Source organism: Taeniopygia guttata, chromosome 26 (genome assembly GCF_048771995.1).
Source record: "Taeniopygia guttata chromosome 26, bTaeGut7.mat, whole genome shotgun sequence".
NCBI lineage: Eukaryota > Metazoa > Chordata > Aves > Passeriformes > Estrildidae > Taeniopygia > Taeniopygia guttata.
In genome coordinates, this window is record NC_133051.1 from 3397388 (window position 1) to 3416943 (window position 19556).

A 19556-nucleotide genomic window follows, 5' to 3' on the forward strand; every position below is an offset into this window, starting at 1 on the left:
TCCAACTGATCCATGACGGAGGGACACTCTGGGGGGGTCCCAGCAAACTTTGAGGACACACAGGCACCTCACAGTAGGGGTAAATTTGGGTCTCTGGCATCCACTCTGCACACCCAGGAACTGCAGCCACTGGTAGCTCCATGTCCCCAAGGAAAGACACCCACACCTCCAAGGGTACCCACAAACCCTTTATGGGGGACTCACAATCTCCCAGACCCCCACCATGCCAAAAACACTTCCCCCACCTCCCCCTAAAACCACCACTCTGTGGGAGAGCCCACCACATCCAACCTCTTTTATTACAAACGTGCAGTACAATTTGGAGGGAGGGTACGTCACACCCCTACCCCAAGGGATACGCCTTGATGACCTTTACATCGTCGAGGGGTCGGTCCTGGGAGTTGGTCTCCACCATGGCTAGGCGCCCCAGCACCCCCATTCCTTGGCAGACCCTCCCAAAAATGCTGTGCTTCCCATCCAGCCACTGTGCTGGGCCCAGTGTCAGGAAAAATTGGCTTCCATTGGTGTCCGGCCCTGCATTGGCCATTGCTAGGATCCCGGCGCCTGTGAGACATGGGGACATGTCACGTCATGGATGGGGATACAGGGGACATGCCACCCCACAGCAAGGTTCCAGCATGATGGGGGGATGTCATCTCATGACCAAGATCCCAGTACCACGGGAAACATGTCACTCCAAAGTTGGGATCCTGGAGGGCGTCATCCTATGGCTTCAATCCTTGGGACATGTGACTCCATGGACAGGCTCCTGGGGAACCTGTCACCTGATGGAGGGGTCTTAGTGGACATCAGTTACAACTTGTTCCCATAGGGGTACAGCCCCATACTGGCCATCACCAGGATCCCAGTGCCTGAGGGACATGGACCAAGGGTCCTGGCACCCTGAGGGAGATGCCATGCTATGGCCAAGGTCTTGGAGGACATGCCACTCCAGGGATGGGGTCCTGGGGGATATAGAGGACATGCCACCCCATGGATGGGGTCTCAAGGACACGTCATCCCCTGGCTGAGGTTCTGGTGTCATGGGGAAAATGTCATGCAATGGAGAGGTCTTAGGGGAACATGAGGAAGAATTGGCTCCTGTTAGTGTCCAGCCCCATGTTGGCCATCACCAGGATCCTAGTGTCTGTGGGACACAGGGACACGTCACACCAAGAATGGGGAAATAGAGGAGAGGGCATCCCATGACAAAGCTCCTTGGGGTCATGTCACTCCATGGATGGGGTTTTCGGGACACAGGGGACTTGTCACCCTATAGACAGGATCTTGGGGGACAGGGGAAACATGCCACCTCATGGTCAGGGTCCGGGAGGACATACTGCATGACTAGCCTCCTTGAGACATGCCACCCCATGACTGTAGTCCTGGGAGTCATGTCACTCCATGGATAAGGACACAGATGGGGACATCTCATCCCATCCACAGGTGTGTTCTCAGGGGTCCTGTTCCCCTCTAGGTGGGGTCCTCGGGTCCCAGGGATGCCCCTCCAGTGTTCTCCCAGGGCTGGCTCCACTCACCAGTGAACTTCAGGTCAGGGTGCAGCTCATCCTCAAACTGTTTCCCATAGATGGAGGCACCTCCACGGCCTGCATGGGGATTCGGGGGTCAGCAGGAACCCCTGGCACCAGGGAGAGTCGCTGGGAGATTTCAGAGGCCTGCACTCACCAGTACCCGTGGGGTCTCCCCCCTGCACCATGAAGTCCTTGATGATGCGGTGGAACTTGGTGCCGTTGTAGTACCCACGGCGGCTCAGCTCAGCAAAGTTCTTGCAGGTGCGGGGGGCATGTTGCCAGTACAGTTCCAGCACAATTGGGCCCATCCTGGGATGGGAACACAGGGAATGGGAAAGGTATCAGAGATGGGGAACAGTAATGGGAATGGGAAAAGGAAATAGGGTCATCCCAAAGTGATACCCATATCCTGAGCTTCAGACCAAAGCCAGGGGCTGTGTTGCCAGTGCAGCTCCAGCACCAGCAGGCTTATTCTGTGAATGGGAATAGCAGGATTGGGAATGGGAACAGCACTGGAAATGGGAACTGGAGACAGGGTCATCACACTGTCACTCCTAAATCCAGTTTCAGACCAAAGCTAGGGGCTTTGCCTGCCAGTACAGCTCCAGCACTGGAGACCCCATCTTGGGAATGGGAAAACCAGGAACAGGAACGACACTGGGAATGGGGAACAACACCAGGAATGGGAACAGGAGACAGGTCAACCAGCTCTGAACTCCTCCACCCATAGGGTCAATTCTTGCAGCTGCAGGGTGGGGTCATCCCACTGTGATCCCCAAGCCCAGTTGCAGACCAGAGTCAGGGGGCTGTGCTGTTAATACAGCTCCAGCACCAAGCAGGCCATCCAGGGAATGGGAAATAGGAATACTGGGAATGGGAATGAGAACAGGAATGGGGAGGGTACCAGGAAACACCTCAACATGACCCCCCCACTCCCTCCTCCTCCATCCCCCAGGGTCAGTCAGGGACAGGGACCACAGGGGTGAGAGGGGATGGGGGGCAATGGGGGCTGTTGGTACTGGGGAACAATGGAACACCAGGAAGACATGGATGGATGGCTCTTGGAACTAGGGGAAACAAGCAGGAATGGCTAATTCTGTGCGGTATCGGGAGACACTGGGGCTAACGGGATACCACGGTGTCACTGGGATCTGCCTGGTACCGAGGGGCCTGGGGGTTACGAACACTATGGGGGACACCGGGGGACCCAGGGGCTCCCTAGTACCGGGGCAGAAACCAGGACTAGCTCATACTGGGGGATAACGGAGCTGTCCCGTTCTGGAGACACTGGGAGCTTCTTAGCACCTGTGGAGTTCAGGGTCTGCCTGGTACCGGGGGCTTACGGACACGGGGTAAGAACACAGGTCCTTACCGCGAGGACCAGGGACTCAAGAACACAGGGGCTGCATGGAAGCCGGGGGGAAAGGGAGCGGGCACCGATTTACCCCCAGTGCCGCGGAAGCGGGAGGGACAAAGGGTGGGCAGGGTCTCCGGTGCCGGTACCGGGGCGATGCCCCACCCCTTACGTGGTCTCCATCGAAACGGTGGGCGGCTGCCAGGAGTCGGGCGGGACGGCGGCCATGCTGCGGCGGCACCGGCGGCGGAACGACCCTCGGGCCCCGCGCTTCCGGGCCACACCCCCAGCTGATGGGGGCGGGGCATGGGGGTGGGGAAGAGCCAATCACTGAGGTGAAAGGCGAGGAGATTGGCCAATCAGAGTGGAGGTTTAAAGGGCGTGGGCCAATCGGACCCCGGGGCGGGCGGATTGGAACGAGACCACGCCCCTTTCGCTAGGCCACGCCTTCTCGGCGCGCGCGGCAAGCGGGAGCCGGGGGCGGTGAGGCGGGGGAGGGGGACGGGGCAGACCGAGACCCCCGGGTGGGGGGAGCCCGCACGGAGCTCGGGGGGCCGCGGAGCGCCGGGAAACCACCTCATGCGGAGATGGGGTGACATGGGGTCGGGGTGACGGGCTGAGATCTGGTAGGGACTGAGGACCTGTGAGGCCTGGACCCCCGGTGGGAGCTGGGACCTTCTCAGTGTGGGGCTGGGGTCACCAAGGAACTGGGGTGCGGGGCTAGGAGTCGTCGGTGGGGCTGGAAACCTCTTAGTCTGGAGTTGGGACCCCCTCAATGTGGGACTGGGGTCTCCTGGGCTGGGGATGCGGGGCTGGGGGATTCCCCAGGTGTGGGAGAGGGATCGCCCCATTATGGGGCTGAGACCCCACAGCGTGGGGCTGGGAGGCCCAGGAATGGGAATGGGACCCCCCACGGTCGGGTTTGGGGCTGAGACCCCCCCGCCTGGGAGCTGGGAGGTCTAGGAAAGTGGATGGGACCCCCTCAGTGTGTGTGGCTGGGGTCCCTAAGGGATTGGAGTAAAGGGCTGGGACCCCTAGGTACCGGAATGGGGTCCCCTAGCGTGGGGCTGGGACCCCCTGAGGATCAAGATGTGGGGCTGGGAGCCCCCCGGGATTGGGGTTTAGGGCTGGGCCCCTCTGGGTGTGGAATTGGGGGTCCCCTGGGTGTGGGGCTGAGACCTCCCTGTGGGGTTGGGCCCTCTCAGTGTTGGGCTGGGGTCCCCTGATAGGGACTGGGAACTACCATTGTGGCACTGGGGACAATGACACACGGATCAGGGTGCAGGGCTGGGACTTCCCAATGTGGCACTGAGGACACCCGGGCTAGGGGTGCTGGGCTGTGGGTTCCCCGGGCGGGGGTCGCTGGTGTCACCCCCACCTACTGGCACTGGCAGAGCCATCCCTGTCCCCATCCCGGCTGGCACTGAGCCCGGCGGTGCCTGGCACTGGCTGTGTCACCCGCGTGCTGGCTGGTGCCACCGGGCCCCCGCGGGGGGTTGGGGACACGGAGGAGTGGGGAGGGGCAGGTGGGGGGAACCCTGATGGGGTCGGTGGTGACTCCCCCAGCTCCCACAGGTGGCCCCAGTGCCCCGAGGCGATGGCCGAGGACCGAGGTACGGCAGCACCAGTGCTGCATGTCCCCTGTGTTTCCCCCCTGGGGCGGGGCGCCGTGGCTCACCCCTGGTGTCCCCCCAGATGTTCGATTTGTCACCGAGGAGAGCTTTGACTTCGGCGTGCTGTCCCCGTCTGACAGGTACAGGAGGGTAGTGGGGACAGGGCACCCTGTGGATGGGAACAGGGGGGACAGGGCACCACATGGTTGGGACAGCAGGGACTGGGCACCCCATATTTGGGAACATGGGGAATAGAATGGGACATGGAGGACAGGGACCTCATTGTCAATGTCCCAGGGACAGATCACCCCAAGGATGGGCTTGTGGGGGATGTGGCAACTCATAGCTGGAGTCCTGTGGGCCACAAGGGATATCACATCCCGAAGATGGGGTCCTAGGGGACATGTCACCCCATGAACACGGTCCTGGGGGTCCTGTGGACCTGTCCCCCTCCTAGATGTGGTTCTGGGGGGACGTGTCACACAATGAATGGGGTCCTGGATGGCAGTGGGGGGTTCCTGCCATTTCTTGGCAGTGGCGTGGGGTGCTAATACCACCATTGCCCCTCCCCCCTCCCCATCCTCAGCCAGGAGGAAGAGGAGGATGAGGATAGCCCAGGCGGGGAGTGCCAGCACCGGGGCGGCAACGGGCGCTGGAGTCCCCTGAGTGGGGCCCGTCTGGAAGAGATGGTGCGGGAGGCCACGCGCCTGGCAGCACAGTTGGAGGGGTGTCACCTGCCCCCTCCCGCTCCTGGAGACCCCCCAGGACCTGCTGCCACGCACCCCAGCACACCCCGCAGCCCCCGCCGCCAGACCTTCGTGGTGAAGGACAGCCCGGTGCGGGCGCTCCTGCCCACCGTGGAGTCTCGACCTGCCCCCATCCCACACCCCCCCACCAAGCTCCGGGGGGCCTCTGCTGCCACCAGTGTCCCCAAGGTAGGTGAGACTCAGGGGTAGGTGTCCCAGTGTAGCTGTGTCCCACTCGGGCTGTCTGGCTGAACACCCAGATCTGCCCTCAAACCCATCCTAGATGGGGGCAGTGAGTGCCCCCCTATCTCCAAGGGGCATCGTGAACCCCCCCAGCCCTGAGGGGGGGGGGGGCACTCACTGAGTGATGTCCCCATGTCCCCCGCTCTATTTTCAGGTACCCCTCAGCCGTAATTCCACAGCAGCTGCAAAGGGACCCTCGGGTGGCAGGGGGCTCCGCCCCAGCTGCATGGGACCCCCCCGGCCATGCCCTCCTCAGGGGCAGGGGGCTGCTGCCCGGGGCAGGTCCGAGCCCACCCGGGGGGGGACAGCAGGTAGTGATGGCAAGGGGATGGGGACACCATGGCCATGGGGGTTCCTGGGCCATACTCCAACCCCCTCTCTCTTCCCAGGCCAGGCTAAGGCGAAGGGGGGCACAGTCCTCTGCCCCCCCACCACCCGCCAGCCCCACACCAGGACCACCACCCCCCCTGTCCCCTCCAGCTGTTCCCCGGCATCCACTGTCCTTCCCAGGGTGCCCCCTCGGACTCCAGCAGCGGGTGGGAGGACCCCCACCCCCAGAGGTAAGGATGTAGTGGGGTTGGGGGGGCACAGGGGATGCCCCCTCCCCTGTGCCTCAGCTTTCCTGTGGCTTCTTTCTCCTTTGCAGGCGCAGGTGCAGCACGGGCAGCCCCCACAACTGGTGCCTCAGGGTGCAAACCAGGACCCCCCCCCGCCCGCCTGCGGCCCCCCCGCAAGACGGCGGTGAGCAGCACCCCGAGGTGACACCCCCAAACCACCCCACACCCATCCAGAGGCCCTGGGGGCACCCAGACCCCCCCTAGGTACTAGCCAAGGTACCTAGGCTGGGGTGGGCAGAGCCAAGGCCACCCCAGGGATGAGCTGAGGCATCCAGTGGGTTTTGGAAGGAGGCAGGCAGCTCCAGGGGCCCCCAGGGAGCAGCTAAGGCACCCGTGGGGTTGACAGGTGGCGAGGCAGAGTTGGAACCCCCAGGGACCAGCTGAGGTTGGGGTGGCAGAGCCAGGGGCCTCCCCCAGGGATGAGCCGAGGCATTCATTGGTTTTGCTTTAATTACAAAAGGTCTCATCTGCAGTCGGAAACTCCCCATGTCTCCCAGCACCTAGGGGTCTCTCATCCCCTTAACATCCATCCCTGGGTTCCCCCACCTGAGCCTCACCCCTGAGCAGGGCGGTCCCAGACATCCCTGGAACCCGTAGCTGATCCCCCTTCCACATGCCCCCCACCTGGGGGAGTTGGCACCATGGGACAGGTTGCCCCTTCGTGAGGGTTGGAACAATGGACAAAGTTGGTTATAAACTCCTTTTTTTTGTATTTTCATGTATTTTTTAAATAAAACACTCCTGGGCAAAGAGGCTGGGTGTGATCATGGAGGGGCAACAGGGGCACCCTGTGCCACCTCCCCAGAGTGCCAATCCCTGCAAGGATACAAAGTGCACTGGGGAGGTTGTGTCTTTCTACTCCTTCCTGACGTCCTCCCAGTCCTGGTGTATCCCCTGCCCCACCCCAACCATCCTGGTGCCCTCCCTGTCCTGGTGTCCCTGGCACAGTGGGTGGGCTGGCCGCTGGGTGAGTCCCCATTAGATCGAGGTCTCGTCGCTCCTGGTGGTGGGGACGGACAGATGGGGGGAGGGGGGGATGGATACAAAGTGCGGGATGGAGGGGGAATAAAAAACAAGACAGACAGATGTGTGATGGGGGAGGTAGGTGCCAGGGTGCCCTCTGTGCCCCCTAGCACCCAGTGCAAACCCCTGGGGTGAGATGGAGGGGTGGGGGTTGGGGGAGAGCCCCCAGCCCCCTTGGGTTAATGGAGAAAATTAAAAAACAGAAATCTGGGGGGTAGAGGAGGAGAGAAGAGTTGGGTTAGTGCTGCTTTGCCACCTCTGCCCTGGGCATCCACGGGTGGTCAGGAGTACCCAGTGGGCACCCCAACACCCAGTGGGCACCCAGTGGTCAACAGGCACCTTTGTGGTGCACTCATGAACAGTTAACACACACCCAACAGGTGCTATTTAGACTCAAGGAGCATCTAGTATGCATGCAGAGGTCATTAGGCACCCAATGGACAGTCAGTGGGCTACATAATGGATATAACGGATACATAATGGTCAGTGGATGCACAATGGGCATCCAGTGGTCAATGGGCACCCACAGACAGTCAACTGGCATCCAGTTGGTATTCATTGGGTACCCCAACATGCAATGGGCACTCAATGGGAATCTAGTGGGCACCCAACAGCCGCCTTTGCACCCTATGGACACCCAACCAACACCCTTACACATGGTGGGCACCAATGGGCGCCCTGGCACCCAATATTCATTGGATCCAAAGGGACTGCTGGGACCTGATGAGCACCCAAGAAGGAAACCTGGCACCTGATGGGCATCCATAGGGCACCTGTTGGGCACCCTGACGCCCAGTGGACACCCAAAGAGAACCCTGGAACCTGATGGATACCTGACAGGAAATGTACCCAATGGGTGTCCAGTCAGTACTGTGGCACGTGATGGGCAGCCAACGAGCAGTGTTGGACCCAAAGGGCATCTGAGAGAAACCCTGGCACCAAATGAGAGTGCAACAGGAGCCTTGGCACCCTGGTACCCAGCCATCTTTGCGTCTGATAGGCACCCAAAGGGTACCCAACAAGTGTTTGACTGCTTGTCCACCCAACAGGAACCCTGGCACCCCAAGGACACCCTCAAACCCAACGGCTGCCCAGAGGGAACCCTGGCACTCAAAGAACTCCCAGTGAGCACCCCTCAGATGTGGTGGGCACTCACTCAGAGCCAGAGGAGTCCTCGTCAGCAGTGCCTGTACGGATGCTCATGGCGATGGGGGTGAGGCCGCTGAGCTGCTCCTGGAGGCTCTGCCGAGGCCGGGGCACTGGGAGGGCCCCCACATCACTGCCCACGGAGGCAGCTGTGCAAGCAGGAGGTGGTGGGGGGGGCCCAGGGTGCAGGGCACTGCCCCGCTCACTGATGGGGGGCAGGCACTTCTTCAGTATCCCTGCAGGAACAGCATCACCCATGGGTGGGGAGGCCAGATCTGGAGTGCCTACCCCTGCCATGGCAGCCCATACCTTTGTGGGGATGGGGCAGCGGCAGCAGCAGGGGGTCCCTGGGGAGTGCCTCGCCGTTGGGCCTGGGGGGGTGGCCCCAGGGGTGTCCCTGGCCCCCTGCTGGCTGCACTCGAAGCCCCTCGCTACCTCCTGGTCCCTCGCTCTCACTAGCTGTCGTCACAAACTCCCCTGGCCAGTATGGGCACCCTGGGGGCACCAGGGGGTCACCTGTGAGGAAGGAAGAAAGCTGGGACAGGGAGGACCAGGGACCCCTCCCATCCTCTCTGGGTGCCCCCATCAGCACATAGTCAGTGTGAGGGATGCACCCAAACCAGTTGTGTCAGTCCCATCCATACCCTGCACTGGACAAGGGGCCATCTTTCCCCCCTGGGTGCCCTGATCAGCACCTCTGACTGCATGAGTGTTGGGAAGGATAGACAAATATGATTGTCTAGCAGAAGAACCACAATAGTACAGCCAGGATGAATATCATGCCCCCGACTGGCTGGACAATACCCTTACCTAGAGAGGGGTCTAAAAGCCAAGTGGACTGTTCCCTCTCACCCCCCAGAATGTATGGCTCACCCCACACCTGTAACCCTCCCCTGAAACATCAAGTGCCTGTGACCCCATTGGCCCCAGTCCTGTTCCAGCCCACCTTGAAGCCCCCCTTGATAAGGGGCCTCCGAGGGGCCTCTTGGATCTTCCCCTCCCCTCTTGGAACTTCCTTCTCCTCCTGGATTCCCCCTCCTGGAGTCCCTGCTCCCCCCTTTGTCTCTCCCCTCCCACATCACCTCAGGCCCGGCCATGTGCTGTGTCTAGCAGCTCGAGGCAGGGCCTGTCTCCATCCCGAATAAACCTTATCCTCCAAGAGCAACCAACAGAGATCTCTCGTCTGTATCCACCCAAACCATCCATGGAGCCTTCAACGTCTTTACACATGAGGAACCCCCCAAACCTTTTAAGTGTCCCACATCACCACACCAGGCCGGACAAGGGACCCTCTCTCTCATACCCACTATGTGTCTATCAGAACTCCAGGCTGGACAAGGGATCCTTGGTCCACTGTGTGCCCCCTACATCAGGACCCAGCCAAGATGAGGGACCCTCTCACACCCCCACCAAATCCATTCAATGGCCTATCCCCACTCCAGACTGGACAAAGGACCCCTATCCCCAGCAGGTGCCCCCATCAGTGTCCTGGATAAGACAAGGCACAAGGCACCTCCCCCAACCCATTCAGTGCCCCCCATCAGCACCCAGCCAGGTTGAAAGTCCCCCATCTCCATGTGGTGCCCCCTGGGGGTGTTACCAGGGCTGGGGGGACCTGGGGGAGCCCCGGGCAGGAGGTCCCAGCCATGGAGGGCCTCGTCCTCGCTGTCAGAGGAATGTGTGGAGCCGTACGATCCGCTCGGGTCGTCCAGGGACAAGTCACTGTCCGAGTCTGTGTCATGCTCTGGGGAGTCAAGGGTCAGGGGGTGCCCAGAGACACCTCCTGTCCCCTGGGCTGAGGCTGGGTACACTTGCCCTGTGGGTGAGGCCGTACCCTTGGGCTGGTCCTGGATGTCAAGGAAGAACTCCCCAGGCTCGGGCAGCGGCACCGGCCCTGGGCTGCCTGCCAGCCCTGAATCTTCCCTATGGAGACACGATACTCATCAGCATCTCATCCCCACTCACGAACACCTATCATCCACTGTCGCCCACTGACACCAACCCACTGACACAATATCCACCCACTGATACCCACCACCCTGGTATCCAGCACCCTGACACCTCTTCACCCTGACACCCCCCTCAACCCCCCACCCTGCCACCTCACCACTCTATGTGCATGCCACTCTGCCACTGTACTGCTGTGCACCCATACCACTGCCCCACTACCCAGCCATCCCAACACCCCCACAACCATGCAATGCCATACTGCCACCCCACCAACCCACCACTCAACCACCCCAGCACGCTGCTACCCCACCATCCCATCACCATACCATCTTGTCATCCCAGTGCCACACCAGCCCAAGACCCCACAAAAACCCATGCCCTGGCCCCTGCTGTGCCCAGTACCGCCGCACAAAGGGGATGTAGCTGTGGTGGCTCTTGCCCGAGCGTGCAGTGCTGTGCAGAGACCCCGAGGACCCACCACCTGGAGGGGGGTACAGTCGCCCTGACACATAAGTGCTGTCCCTGCCATAGGCCTGCGAAGTGCACAAGGATGTCATAGCCATGGCACAGACTGCCCTTTGCTTCCTGGCACCCCCCACGTAGCCCGGCACTCACAGGGGTGAGGGTGGCCTTGGTGGCCAGCGGTGCGTGGTGGCAGCAGGCACAGCTCATGCAGAGGCTCCTTCGCACCTCCTTGCTCAGCACCACACAGGACAGGAAGATAAGGGGGCCCTGGGTAGAGAGGGGGCAGGGGGGACAAGGAAGGGTGGGTACAGCCTGGGAGGATCCCAGCAGCACCCTGGACTGGTCAAGGGCTCGCCATCCATATTGGGTGCATCCCATTGGCACCTCAAAGAGAATGAGCGTCCCCCCACACCCAATATGTGTCCCCCACTGATATCTCAAACAGGATGAGGGACCCCCATACACACACTGGGTGCCCTCCATGGGCACCATGAAGTGGTTGAGGTGCCCACACTAGATACCTCCCATTAGTGCCCTGGATATGGCAAAGGAACTCTCTGTGCCCACTGGCTGCCCTACAAATAGGCATGCGACTCTGGAGGTCCCAAGGGTGTGAGATTCAGGGAGCTCTGGGAGTCCTAGGGGTGGTGGTCACTGGGGATCGCAGGGGCAGAGCATTTGGGGTTCTGGAGTCTTTGGGGGTCCCAGGGGCAGTGGCTCTGGAGGTCCCACAGGTGGAGTCTCAGGTGCTCCTCACTGACCTGGAGGCAGTTGGAGGCGGCAAACAGATAGTGACAGAGCAACGTGTCACTGTTGACTGAGAGAAGGGCCAGAAGCCAGGCCAGGCTGGGCATGGCCAACAGGACTGCAGCTGTGCGCACCGCAGACCTGGGCAACCCAATGGCATCCCAGTGTCACCACAATGACATCTCATGACGCAGACTTCTGTACTTCTGCCCCTCAGGGTTCCCCCAGCCCCTCATGGCACCCTCCCCCCCACCCCAGATGCCCCAACCCCCACCTGACCCACTCTGCCATCCATGGGTACTCCAGCCCCCTGAGCTCCCCTATTTCCTCTTAGCCCAGTCTAACCCCAACCCGCTGTGTCCCTTGTCCCCAGTGCCATTCTGCCTCCCCATGGGTTGTCTGTGCCTCCCTAGATGCCTCAATCTCCCCTGACCCCCTCAGTCCCCCATGGGGGCCTCTATGATGCCCCAGACCTCTATATCCCCCTACTATTGGTGTCCTGGTCCCTCCTGTGCCCCCATGTCCTCTACAGTTGCCCCAACCTCCCATGCCCCCCTGTAGCCCCCTGCTCCCCATGCACCTTTGCCTACCCACAGCTGCCCCTATAGATGCCCCAGCCCCCCTGTCCCCTCCTACCCCTCATAGGCAGCCCAGTCCCCAGTGCCCTCCTGCCCCCCCATGGATGCCCCAGTCCATCCTGTGCCTCCCTGCCCTCTGCAGGCTCCCCAAAGGCCAGCCCCCCATGCATGCCACCGAGCCTCTACGGGTGCTCCAACCCCCTGACAGCCCATTATGAGTGCCCCAGCCTCCCATGCCCCTGTGGGCAACCCCATCCCCACCATGGCCCCTGCCCGCCGCGGGTGACCCCGCCTGGGTGACTCACGCTGAGCCCTTTTTCTGGAAGCCCTGGGGGGTGGCACAGGTGGCCCTGGCTGCCAATACCAGGAAGAAAATGCCGACCTGGGGGTGCAGGGAGTGAGCAGGCTGATGGGGGATCCCATGCCCTCCCCAGCCCCCAGCCCTGTACGCACAGCAAGGGCAGCAGCGCAGGGCCCAGCCAGGCTCCACACCAGGCTGTCGTGCAGGGCCAGCCAGCAGAAGTCACGGTTGCCGAAGCCCTCGGGGTCCAGCCCCACCGCCAGCCCTGGAAGGAGAGATCGGGACGGGGCTAAAGCGTGTGAGGCGATGGCGGGACGGGGCGCAGGGCTGGCAAGGAGGTGCGGCTGCACTGGGTACAGACAGCGCCATGCAAATGAGGGTTGTCTAAGCTCCTGGGCATGTGGCAGTGTTGAGGAGAGCAGAGGTATGGCACAAGAGGTTTGTCTAAGAGGTTAGTACAGGTCTATTCTCTTGGGGTGAGGGCGGGACTAAGATCCCAGGGGAGTATCTGACTATGACTGATGAAGAAGGGTAATGGCCCTGGGAGCATATTGAAGAGGTTGGGAAAGATGCTCTTGGGGTGAGGATATGATGGATGAGGCTAAACTCCTGTGGTGGTGATACAATTTTCACCAAGGTCATATTCTTTGGGAGGCGGCTATGACCCTGGGGGTGTGTCTGAAAATTTGGGGGCAGAGCTATGATGAATGAAGGTAGTATTGTGAACCCAGGGGCCTATCTAAAATCCTGGGGACTGGGTCTGATAGATGAGGGCACAGCTATGACTCTGTGTATTTATCAGGGTGGAGCTAAACTCTTAGAGTGAGGCTGTTTTGGATTGGACATGACTATCCTCCTGGAGGCAGGGTTATATCCAGGGGTTTGGCTATGCTGGTAAAGATCCATTTGAAGGTGGGCCTATATACTGGGGTTAGGGTTACACGTGGAGATAGGACCCCACCATGCATCAAACTGATTGCAGGGGAGTGATTCAGGCAGCAGGGCCATAGCCTAGAAGGGGGTGTGTAGCCACATGAAGGTGTTGACCCAGCTGGAGGTGGGCAGCTGGTGGTCCAGAGCATGGGGTCAGAATGAGAGCAGGGTTTCACAGCAGGGCTCACCGGTGATGAAGGCAGGCAGTCCCCAGCCCAGTACATGGTAGAAGCGCATGGGACCATGGTCGACATGACGGGGTTCACTACGGCGCCGGTACAGGTGCAGCGCCTCCAGCAGCGCCCAGCCTACCGCACTCAGGTACAAGAACTGCAGCAGGATGGCCACCACCGTGCACGCCAGCTACACCCGCCCCGTCAGTGCCAGCCCACAGCCCCATGCACTGGCTGTGCCCACAGCCCCACCCATCCAACCATATGCACAAACCCCCAAGCTCCCCTTGGAGACATCATTCCCCTGTTGAGGTTACACTCCTCTACAAGGTCCCATTCCTTTTATAGGCCTCATCCCTTGAGTGCTCCACCTCTCTGATGGGCCCCACCCCCTTGAGAGCCAACCCCTTTTGATAAGATTTACTTCTTAGGGAGCCTCACCCCGTTCATCAGACCCACTGCTTTGCAAGCCCCACCTCTTTATAGAGATTCCAGCCCTTTGGCAGAGCCCACCCATTACAGACGGGGTCTTTTAGATGCCAGCCCACCATGGCCATGCCCATCTTAGCCCCACCAACCCAAACACTTCAAAGGCAGCAGATCCCCTGACCCAACCAGCCCTTCCCAGTGGTCCTCACTCCTTCCCACCTTTCCCAGCCCCCTTTCCCCACACACCGGGACATCGGCCTGGTTGATGCCAAGCAGGAAGACAAGCTGTGCAAGGAGGAGTGCAGCTGTGCCATGCCGGCGGATGCTGTGGCGGTTGGAGTGTAGCCGCCTCACAGTCCCCAGGGCCAGGACCACCAGCGCCAGCCCCGCCAGCCCCACGCCCAGTGAGCCGTAGGTGAGTGCTGCCAGCGGCAGCACCTCCCCGTTCTGCAGCACCAGGATGGGCATATATCAGGCATATGCTCAGTGGGCATGCACCCCCAGACATCCCCGTCAACAGAGACGTGCTCCCTCTAACAAAGCAATCAGTCTCTGGGCCTGTGAAGTCCTGCCCACAATGCGCACCTCAATAGGAAGCCCTGCCTCTCTTAACCCCACCCTTTAAAACCCCTAGTCACAGCACTTCAACCATGCCCCTCAAAACCCTACCCACATTTTAAACCTCTCCCATACCACTAAGCCCCAGCCCTCAAAACCCCACCCACATCCCTCAGCCCTGCCCCTTGCAACCCCACCTACTGCACTCGACCCACAACACTGATCACACCTCTTTATGCCCCACCCACAGTTTTCAACCCTGCCCACATTACTCGGCCACAGCCCCTGCGAACACGCCTGCATCACTCAGCTATACCTCTTGTAACACCACCCACATCAGCTCTGCCCCTTGGAGACCGGCCCAGCCTGCTCAGCTGCACCCACTGGAGTCCCACTCACCCCGCACCTGGGGGTGTTCTGCCAAATCTGACATAGCCCGGCCCATCCCATCCCATCCCATCCCATCCCATCCCATCCCATCCCATCCCATCCCATCCCATCCCATCCCATCCCATCCCATCCCATCCCATCCCATCCCATCCCATCCCATCCCATCCCATCCCATCCCAATCCCACTTAGCTCTGCCTCAAGGGAGCCCCACCCGTTGGATTTAGCCATACCCCTTGGATTAAGCACCATCCCACTTAAACCCCATCCACTTCTCTCAGTTCCGTCTCCAGAGCACTCACACCTCCACCCTGCCCCTGCCCCTCCTATCCCTGTCCCTCCTCTTTTATCAAAATCCCCGCCCCTGTCCCTAAAGCCCCATCCCTGTGCCTGGCACCACCTGATACCCTGTGCCAATTTCTGCATGTGTCTGCATCCACCCCGATGTCCCCACCAGGGCCCTCACCCTGAGTCATCCCATGCCCCCAGGGTCACTGTGTCCCTCCACGTCCCCTGTGTCACATCTGTCACCCTGTGTCCCCATGCACCACTCCGTGTCCCCCTATGCCCCCACCTCTCGGCGGGAGATGTCCATGAGGACGGCAAAGCTGGTCAGATGGTGGCACTGGCAGCTGACGTGGCTCTGGTTGCGGAAGGCGACTTGGCAGCCTCGTGCCGACCAGCCGCCTACACTGCCCGCCCTGCGCAGCACCAGAAGGTGACACATCCTGGAACCCACCAGGATGGATACCCACCGGGGACAAACACACCCACCCACACACCCACACACCCACACCAGGGACACCCACCAGCAACATCCACCCCCACCCAGGGACAGGCATCCAGGACACCCATCCAAGGGGGTCACACACTGGGACACCCCGCAGCATGCACAGCACTACAACCATGCCCCTCAAAACCCCACCCAAATTGTGTAGCTCCACCCCTTTAAACCCACCAGGGACACACGCGCTGAGGACATCCGCTGGCGTCACCCTCCCACAGGGACTCACACCCACCAGGTACATCCACAGACGACATACACCCACCCACTGGGACATCCATCCACCCAGCAGAGACAACAGCTGCCACTTGGGGACACTCACGCACCAGGGACAGTCAGGAGGGAACACCTCTCCATTTGGGGACACACCCTCATCCTGACACCCACCAGGGTTGGAGCTGCCCCCTCACGTCCTGTTCCCATGTTACTCGCCCATGACTGCAGGGTTACTGGGGCATCCATCTGCCCTGTCCCATATTCCCTGTCACCTTAAGGTGTCCCTATTCCCACGTCCCCTGTCGCCTCAAAGTGTCCCTATCTCTGTTACTATGTCCCCTGTCTCCATGGGATGTCCCCATCCCCATGCTCCTTTTCCCCTCCGAGGTGTCCCCATCCCCTGGGGTGGCCCCATTTCCATGGCCCTCTCCCCCCACGGTGTTTCTTGTTCCCCTGGTGTGTGCCATGTCCCCTATGAACTCAGCATGTCTGTGTTGCCCCATGTTGTCCCTGACTCCTCAAGATGTCCCCATCCCCCCAGGGTGTTCCCTGGGATATCCCCTGTTTCCCTGGCTGTCCTTATCCCCAGGTCTCCTGTCTCCCTGGGGAGATCCCTTGTCCCTCTGGAGTGTACCCATCTTCCCCAAGGTGTTCCCATCCCCAATCCCAGGTCCCTGTCTGCTGGGATGTCCCTGTGCCCCCAGGGTGTTCCTGTCACCCCTGGGGTGTCCCCTGTCCTGCCCTCACCGCAGAGAGTGATTCCAGAAGACGCAGATAGGCTTGGAGCGCTCCTGGGTCTCCAACAGCCGGAACTGGAGGGTGACGGGCTTGGCCAGCACCCGGGGGGTCCAAATGTCCCCCACGCCATCCGTGCCCCCCATGTGCACGCTGATGCTCACCACTGGTGTGTTGATGACGGGGCGCTTGGGCACCCTGGGGGGCATCAGAGAGCCCACTCAGTGTGCCCCAAAACCCACCTTGGTGCCACAGAGTGCCCTGGCACCACACACACTGTGAGGGCAACTCTTTCTCCCCTGTGCCCCCTTTTTTGGGCACCCCATGGGCACCATCCTTGGGCATCTCTTGAGCCACCTCCCCAGCCCTCTGCCCCCCACCCTCAGGCATTCTCTGTGCCTCCCAGCCTTGGGCACTCCATGTGTCCCCTGTCCCATCCCTCCCCTGGGAACCCTCCAGATACCCCTGGCCCCATCTCCCTATATCCCCCAGATGCTTGGCTTTGCCCGGACACCCCATGTGCCACCCCCAGCCCCTCCAAGCCACCATCCCCAGTGGCACCGGAGGCTGCGCTTGTCGGTGTCGAAGTGCTGGGGCAGGAGACCGGCCAGGGTACGGTAGATGATGACGCTGGCGATGGCCTGGCCCTCACTCAGGGGTGGGTGGCGCTTGTGCCGGGTCACCATAGTCATCCCTGCCTCCTCCTCCTCCACTTTCTCCTCTTCTCCTGCTTCATCCTCCTCCTCCTGCCCACCTGTGCCCTGTGGTGCCTGCCCATGCCCAGCTGAGAGGCCTGGGGGCCATGGGCAGGGGGCAGCATGATGATCTGAGACGTTACTGGGGTCCCCATGGCCACCCTGGAGTCCCCAACTCTGCCAGCCCCATGATCACAACAAGGTTCCCCCAACGCTTCCAGCTCCAGCGGTCCCCATGTCAAGGGGTCCCCAACCCTGTCAGCTCCATGACCACAGTGAGGTCCCCATGGTCACACTTGTGTTCCTAACCCTGCCCTCCACCATGGCCACACCAGGATCTCTGATGCCATCCTGGGCTCCCTGGTCTTTGCATCCTTACCAGGGTCTCCAGCCCTGCCAGTACCACCCTGGGGTCCCAAACCTGCCATCCCCATGGCCACCCTGGGGTCCTGATGGTGGCACTGGGATTCCCAACCCTGTCAGCCCATGGGCATTCTGGGATTCACCAGCCCCCAGCCAGGGTCCCCAGCTGTGTCATGTCCCCATGGCCAAATGGGGGGTCCCCCAAGCTCTGCCAGCCCCGTGGATGCAAGTGAGTCCCCAACCCTGCCCCCTGTCCCCACTATGCCCCAGACTCACGCCTGTCCTCAGGGGGCCGGAAGATGCTGTCAGGCAGGATGACGGTTGTCTCCAGATCTGGAAGTTTCTCCCCCCGCAGTGCCTCATACCGTGGCAGGTGGGCACCCGCAAAGCTGCTCTTGTCCAGCCGCACCACTGACACCACTGTGGCACCACATCACCCACAGCATGGCATGGCGCCCACCAAGCCTGAGGCACACAGACCCCAGCACCCACCAACCCCAGGGCGTACCGACCCCAGCATTCACTGATCCCCGGGCACATGAAACCCAGTGCACACCAACACCAGCACCCAACAATCCTGGCACCCACTGACCCTAGGGCACACCAGCCTCTGCATTCACTAATCCCAGGGCACACCAAGCCCGGCACAAACCAACTCCAGCATCCACCAACCCTGGGGGACACCAACCCAAACACTCACCAACCCCAGCACCCATGAACCCCAGAGCCATGGATCCTGGGGCACACAGATCCCAGGACCATAGATCCCACCACCCACCAACCCTGTGGGACATAGACTGCAGCACCCACTGAGCCCAGCACCCACTGACCCTTACATCCAACAGCCCCGGAGCAATGAATCCATGCACCTACAGACACTAGCAGCCACCAAACCTCGGGCACACGGACCCCAGCACTCACTGATCCCAGCACCCACCAACCCCAGGACACACAGAACACAGCATCCTTTGTACCCAGCACCCACTGAGCCCAGGGCACAGAGACCACAGTTCATGTCTCCGGGGATACACACATGCCTCTAGGCACCCCCATGTTCCCCAGGACATGTTTCCCAGCCACACAAATGTCCATGTCCCCAATACATGTTCCCAGGTACCCATCAGACATGCATGCATGTTCCCAGCACCAAGTGTCCTTATGCACATGTCCCCAGCTCACATGTTCTTGTGCACGCACATGTCCTTGTGCACACACATACTCCAAGTATATACATGCCTATGTTCCCAGACATGCAACACACACACATTCCCTGTGCACACGCATGTCCCCAGGCACACACATATCCCTGTCCCCAGCACATACATCCCCCAGGCATATCCATGCCCATGTGCCCAGCACCACACCAAGGGCATATGTGTGTCCCCAGGCACACACATGTTCCCAGCATGCCTATGTTCCCAGGCACAAACCCCCCATCACAGCCCTCTGGCCACACATGTCCCCACTGACCGATGTTAGGGGTGACAATGGTGAAGGGGCTGAGGTAAGTCTGGGGCATATTCCGTGCCAGGGCTCGTGCATAATCCTCAAAGTGCTGCAGCAGCTGGGCCGTGCCACCTTCCGTCTGCTGGATCAGCTCCCAGTGACGCTTGTTCCCCATGTCCAGCAGCGCACTGCCCACCCGCAGCAGGTTCTGGGGGAAAGGCAGAGGTAGTGGCACTGGAAACTGGCACTTTAGGGTCTGGGCAGGGAGTCCCTAACCTCCCCTGCAGGACTCTATGGCTGGGGCACCCTAGCACTGGCAGTGGGGAACTTTGTGTACCCTGACAAAGTTGAGGGTGCACCCTGAGCCACACCAACACCCGCTGCTCAGGGTGCCCACCGCCCTGGCATCAAACTTCCTACACCAACACTCCTCTCTAGGTGTGTGCCCATCACTCTGGTGCATGGGCTCCCTCATCAATACCCTTCCCAGGTGGGTGCCATCCATCCTGGCAGCCAGGTTC

General features: G+C 60.9%; 3 protein-coding genes across 20 annotated transcripts in view; 1 reads left to right on the forward strand and 2 right to left on the reverse strand.

Annotated features, from left to right (window-relative positions):
* Window positions 1-280: 280 nt before the first annotated feature.
* PPIL1 (peptidylprolyl isomerase like 1) lies at window positions 281-3143 on the reverse strand. 3 transcript variants are annotated; one of them, NM_001245218.1, is given in 4 exon segments: window positions 281-564; window positions 1539-1607; window positions 1687-1841; window positions 3059-3143. In NM_001245218.1, coding segments are annotated over 4 exon segments (501 nt in total). In that variant the 5' UTR covers window positions 3115-3143; the 3' UTR covers window positions 281-343.
* A 145-nt stretch (window positions 3144-3288) lies between these two features.
* PSRC1 (proline and serine rich coiled-coil 1) lies at window positions 3289-6855 on the forward strand. Of its 10 annotated transcripts, none has more exons than XM_041721361.2 (7): window positions 3289-3369; window positions 4462-4499; window positions 4582-4639; window positions 5086-5434; window positions 5643-5799; window positions 5878-6048; window positions 6135-6855. In XM_041721361.2, the coding sequence occupies exons 2-7, from the start codon at window positions 4484-4486 to the stop codon at window positions 6248-6250; spliced, it is 867 nt and encodes a 288-aa protein (XP_041577295.2). In that variant the 5' UTR covers window positions 3289-3369; window positions 4462-4483; the 3' UTR covers window positions 6251-6855. The 10 variants fall into 10 exon arrangements, with proteins under 10 accessions (XP_041577295.2, XP_041577292.2, XP_041577298.2 ...); XM_041721364.2 differs by having other exon boundaries at window positions 3341-3374; XM_041721360.2 differs by having other exon boundaries at window positions 3355-3369; window positions 4453-4499.
* CELSR2 (cadherin EGF LAG seven-pass G-type receptor 2) overlaps window positions 6538-19556 on the reverse strand; it is a 31472-nt gene continuing 18453 nt past the window's right edge. The window contains exons 19-35 of one of the 7 annotated variants that reach the window (XM_072918736.1): window positions 19060-19243; window positions 17866-18009; window positions 17093-17324; window positions 16544-16729; window positions 15371-15497; window positions 14097-14297; window positions 13437-13578; window positions 12468-12580; window positions 12320-12396; window positions 11451-11577; window positions 10840-10956; window positions 10597-10757; window positions 10109-10197; window positions 9875-10018; window positions 8584-8790; window positions 8285-8510; window positions 6538-7335 (exon numbers count right to left, since the gene is read on the reverse strand). In XM_072918736.1, coding sequence (XP_072774837.1) covers window positions 7308-7335; window positions 8285-8510; window positions 8584-8790; window positions 9875-10018; window positions 10109-10197; window positions 10597-10757; window positions 10840-10956; window positions 11451-11577; window positions 12320-12396; window positions 12468-12580; window positions 13437-13578; window positions 14097-14297; window positions 15371-15497; window positions 16544-16729; window positions 17093-17324; window positions 17866-18009; window positions 19060-19243 — 2505 coding nt within the window. In that variant the 3' untranslated portion in view covers window positions 6538-7307. Of the gene's footprint in view, window positions 7336-8284; window positions 8511-8583; window positions 8791-9356; window positions 9428-9874; window positions 10019-10108; window positions 10198-10596; window positions 10758-10839; window positions 10957-11450; window positions 11578-12319; window positions 12397-12467; window positions 12581-13436; window positions 13612-14096; window positions 14298-15370; window positions 15498-16543; window positions 16730-17092; window positions 17325-17865; window positions 18010-19059; window positions 19244-19556 lie in introns of those variants that run through there. The other 6 variants (XM_041721342.2, XM_041721341.2, XM_072918735.1 and 3 more) reach the window with 6 other exon arrangements.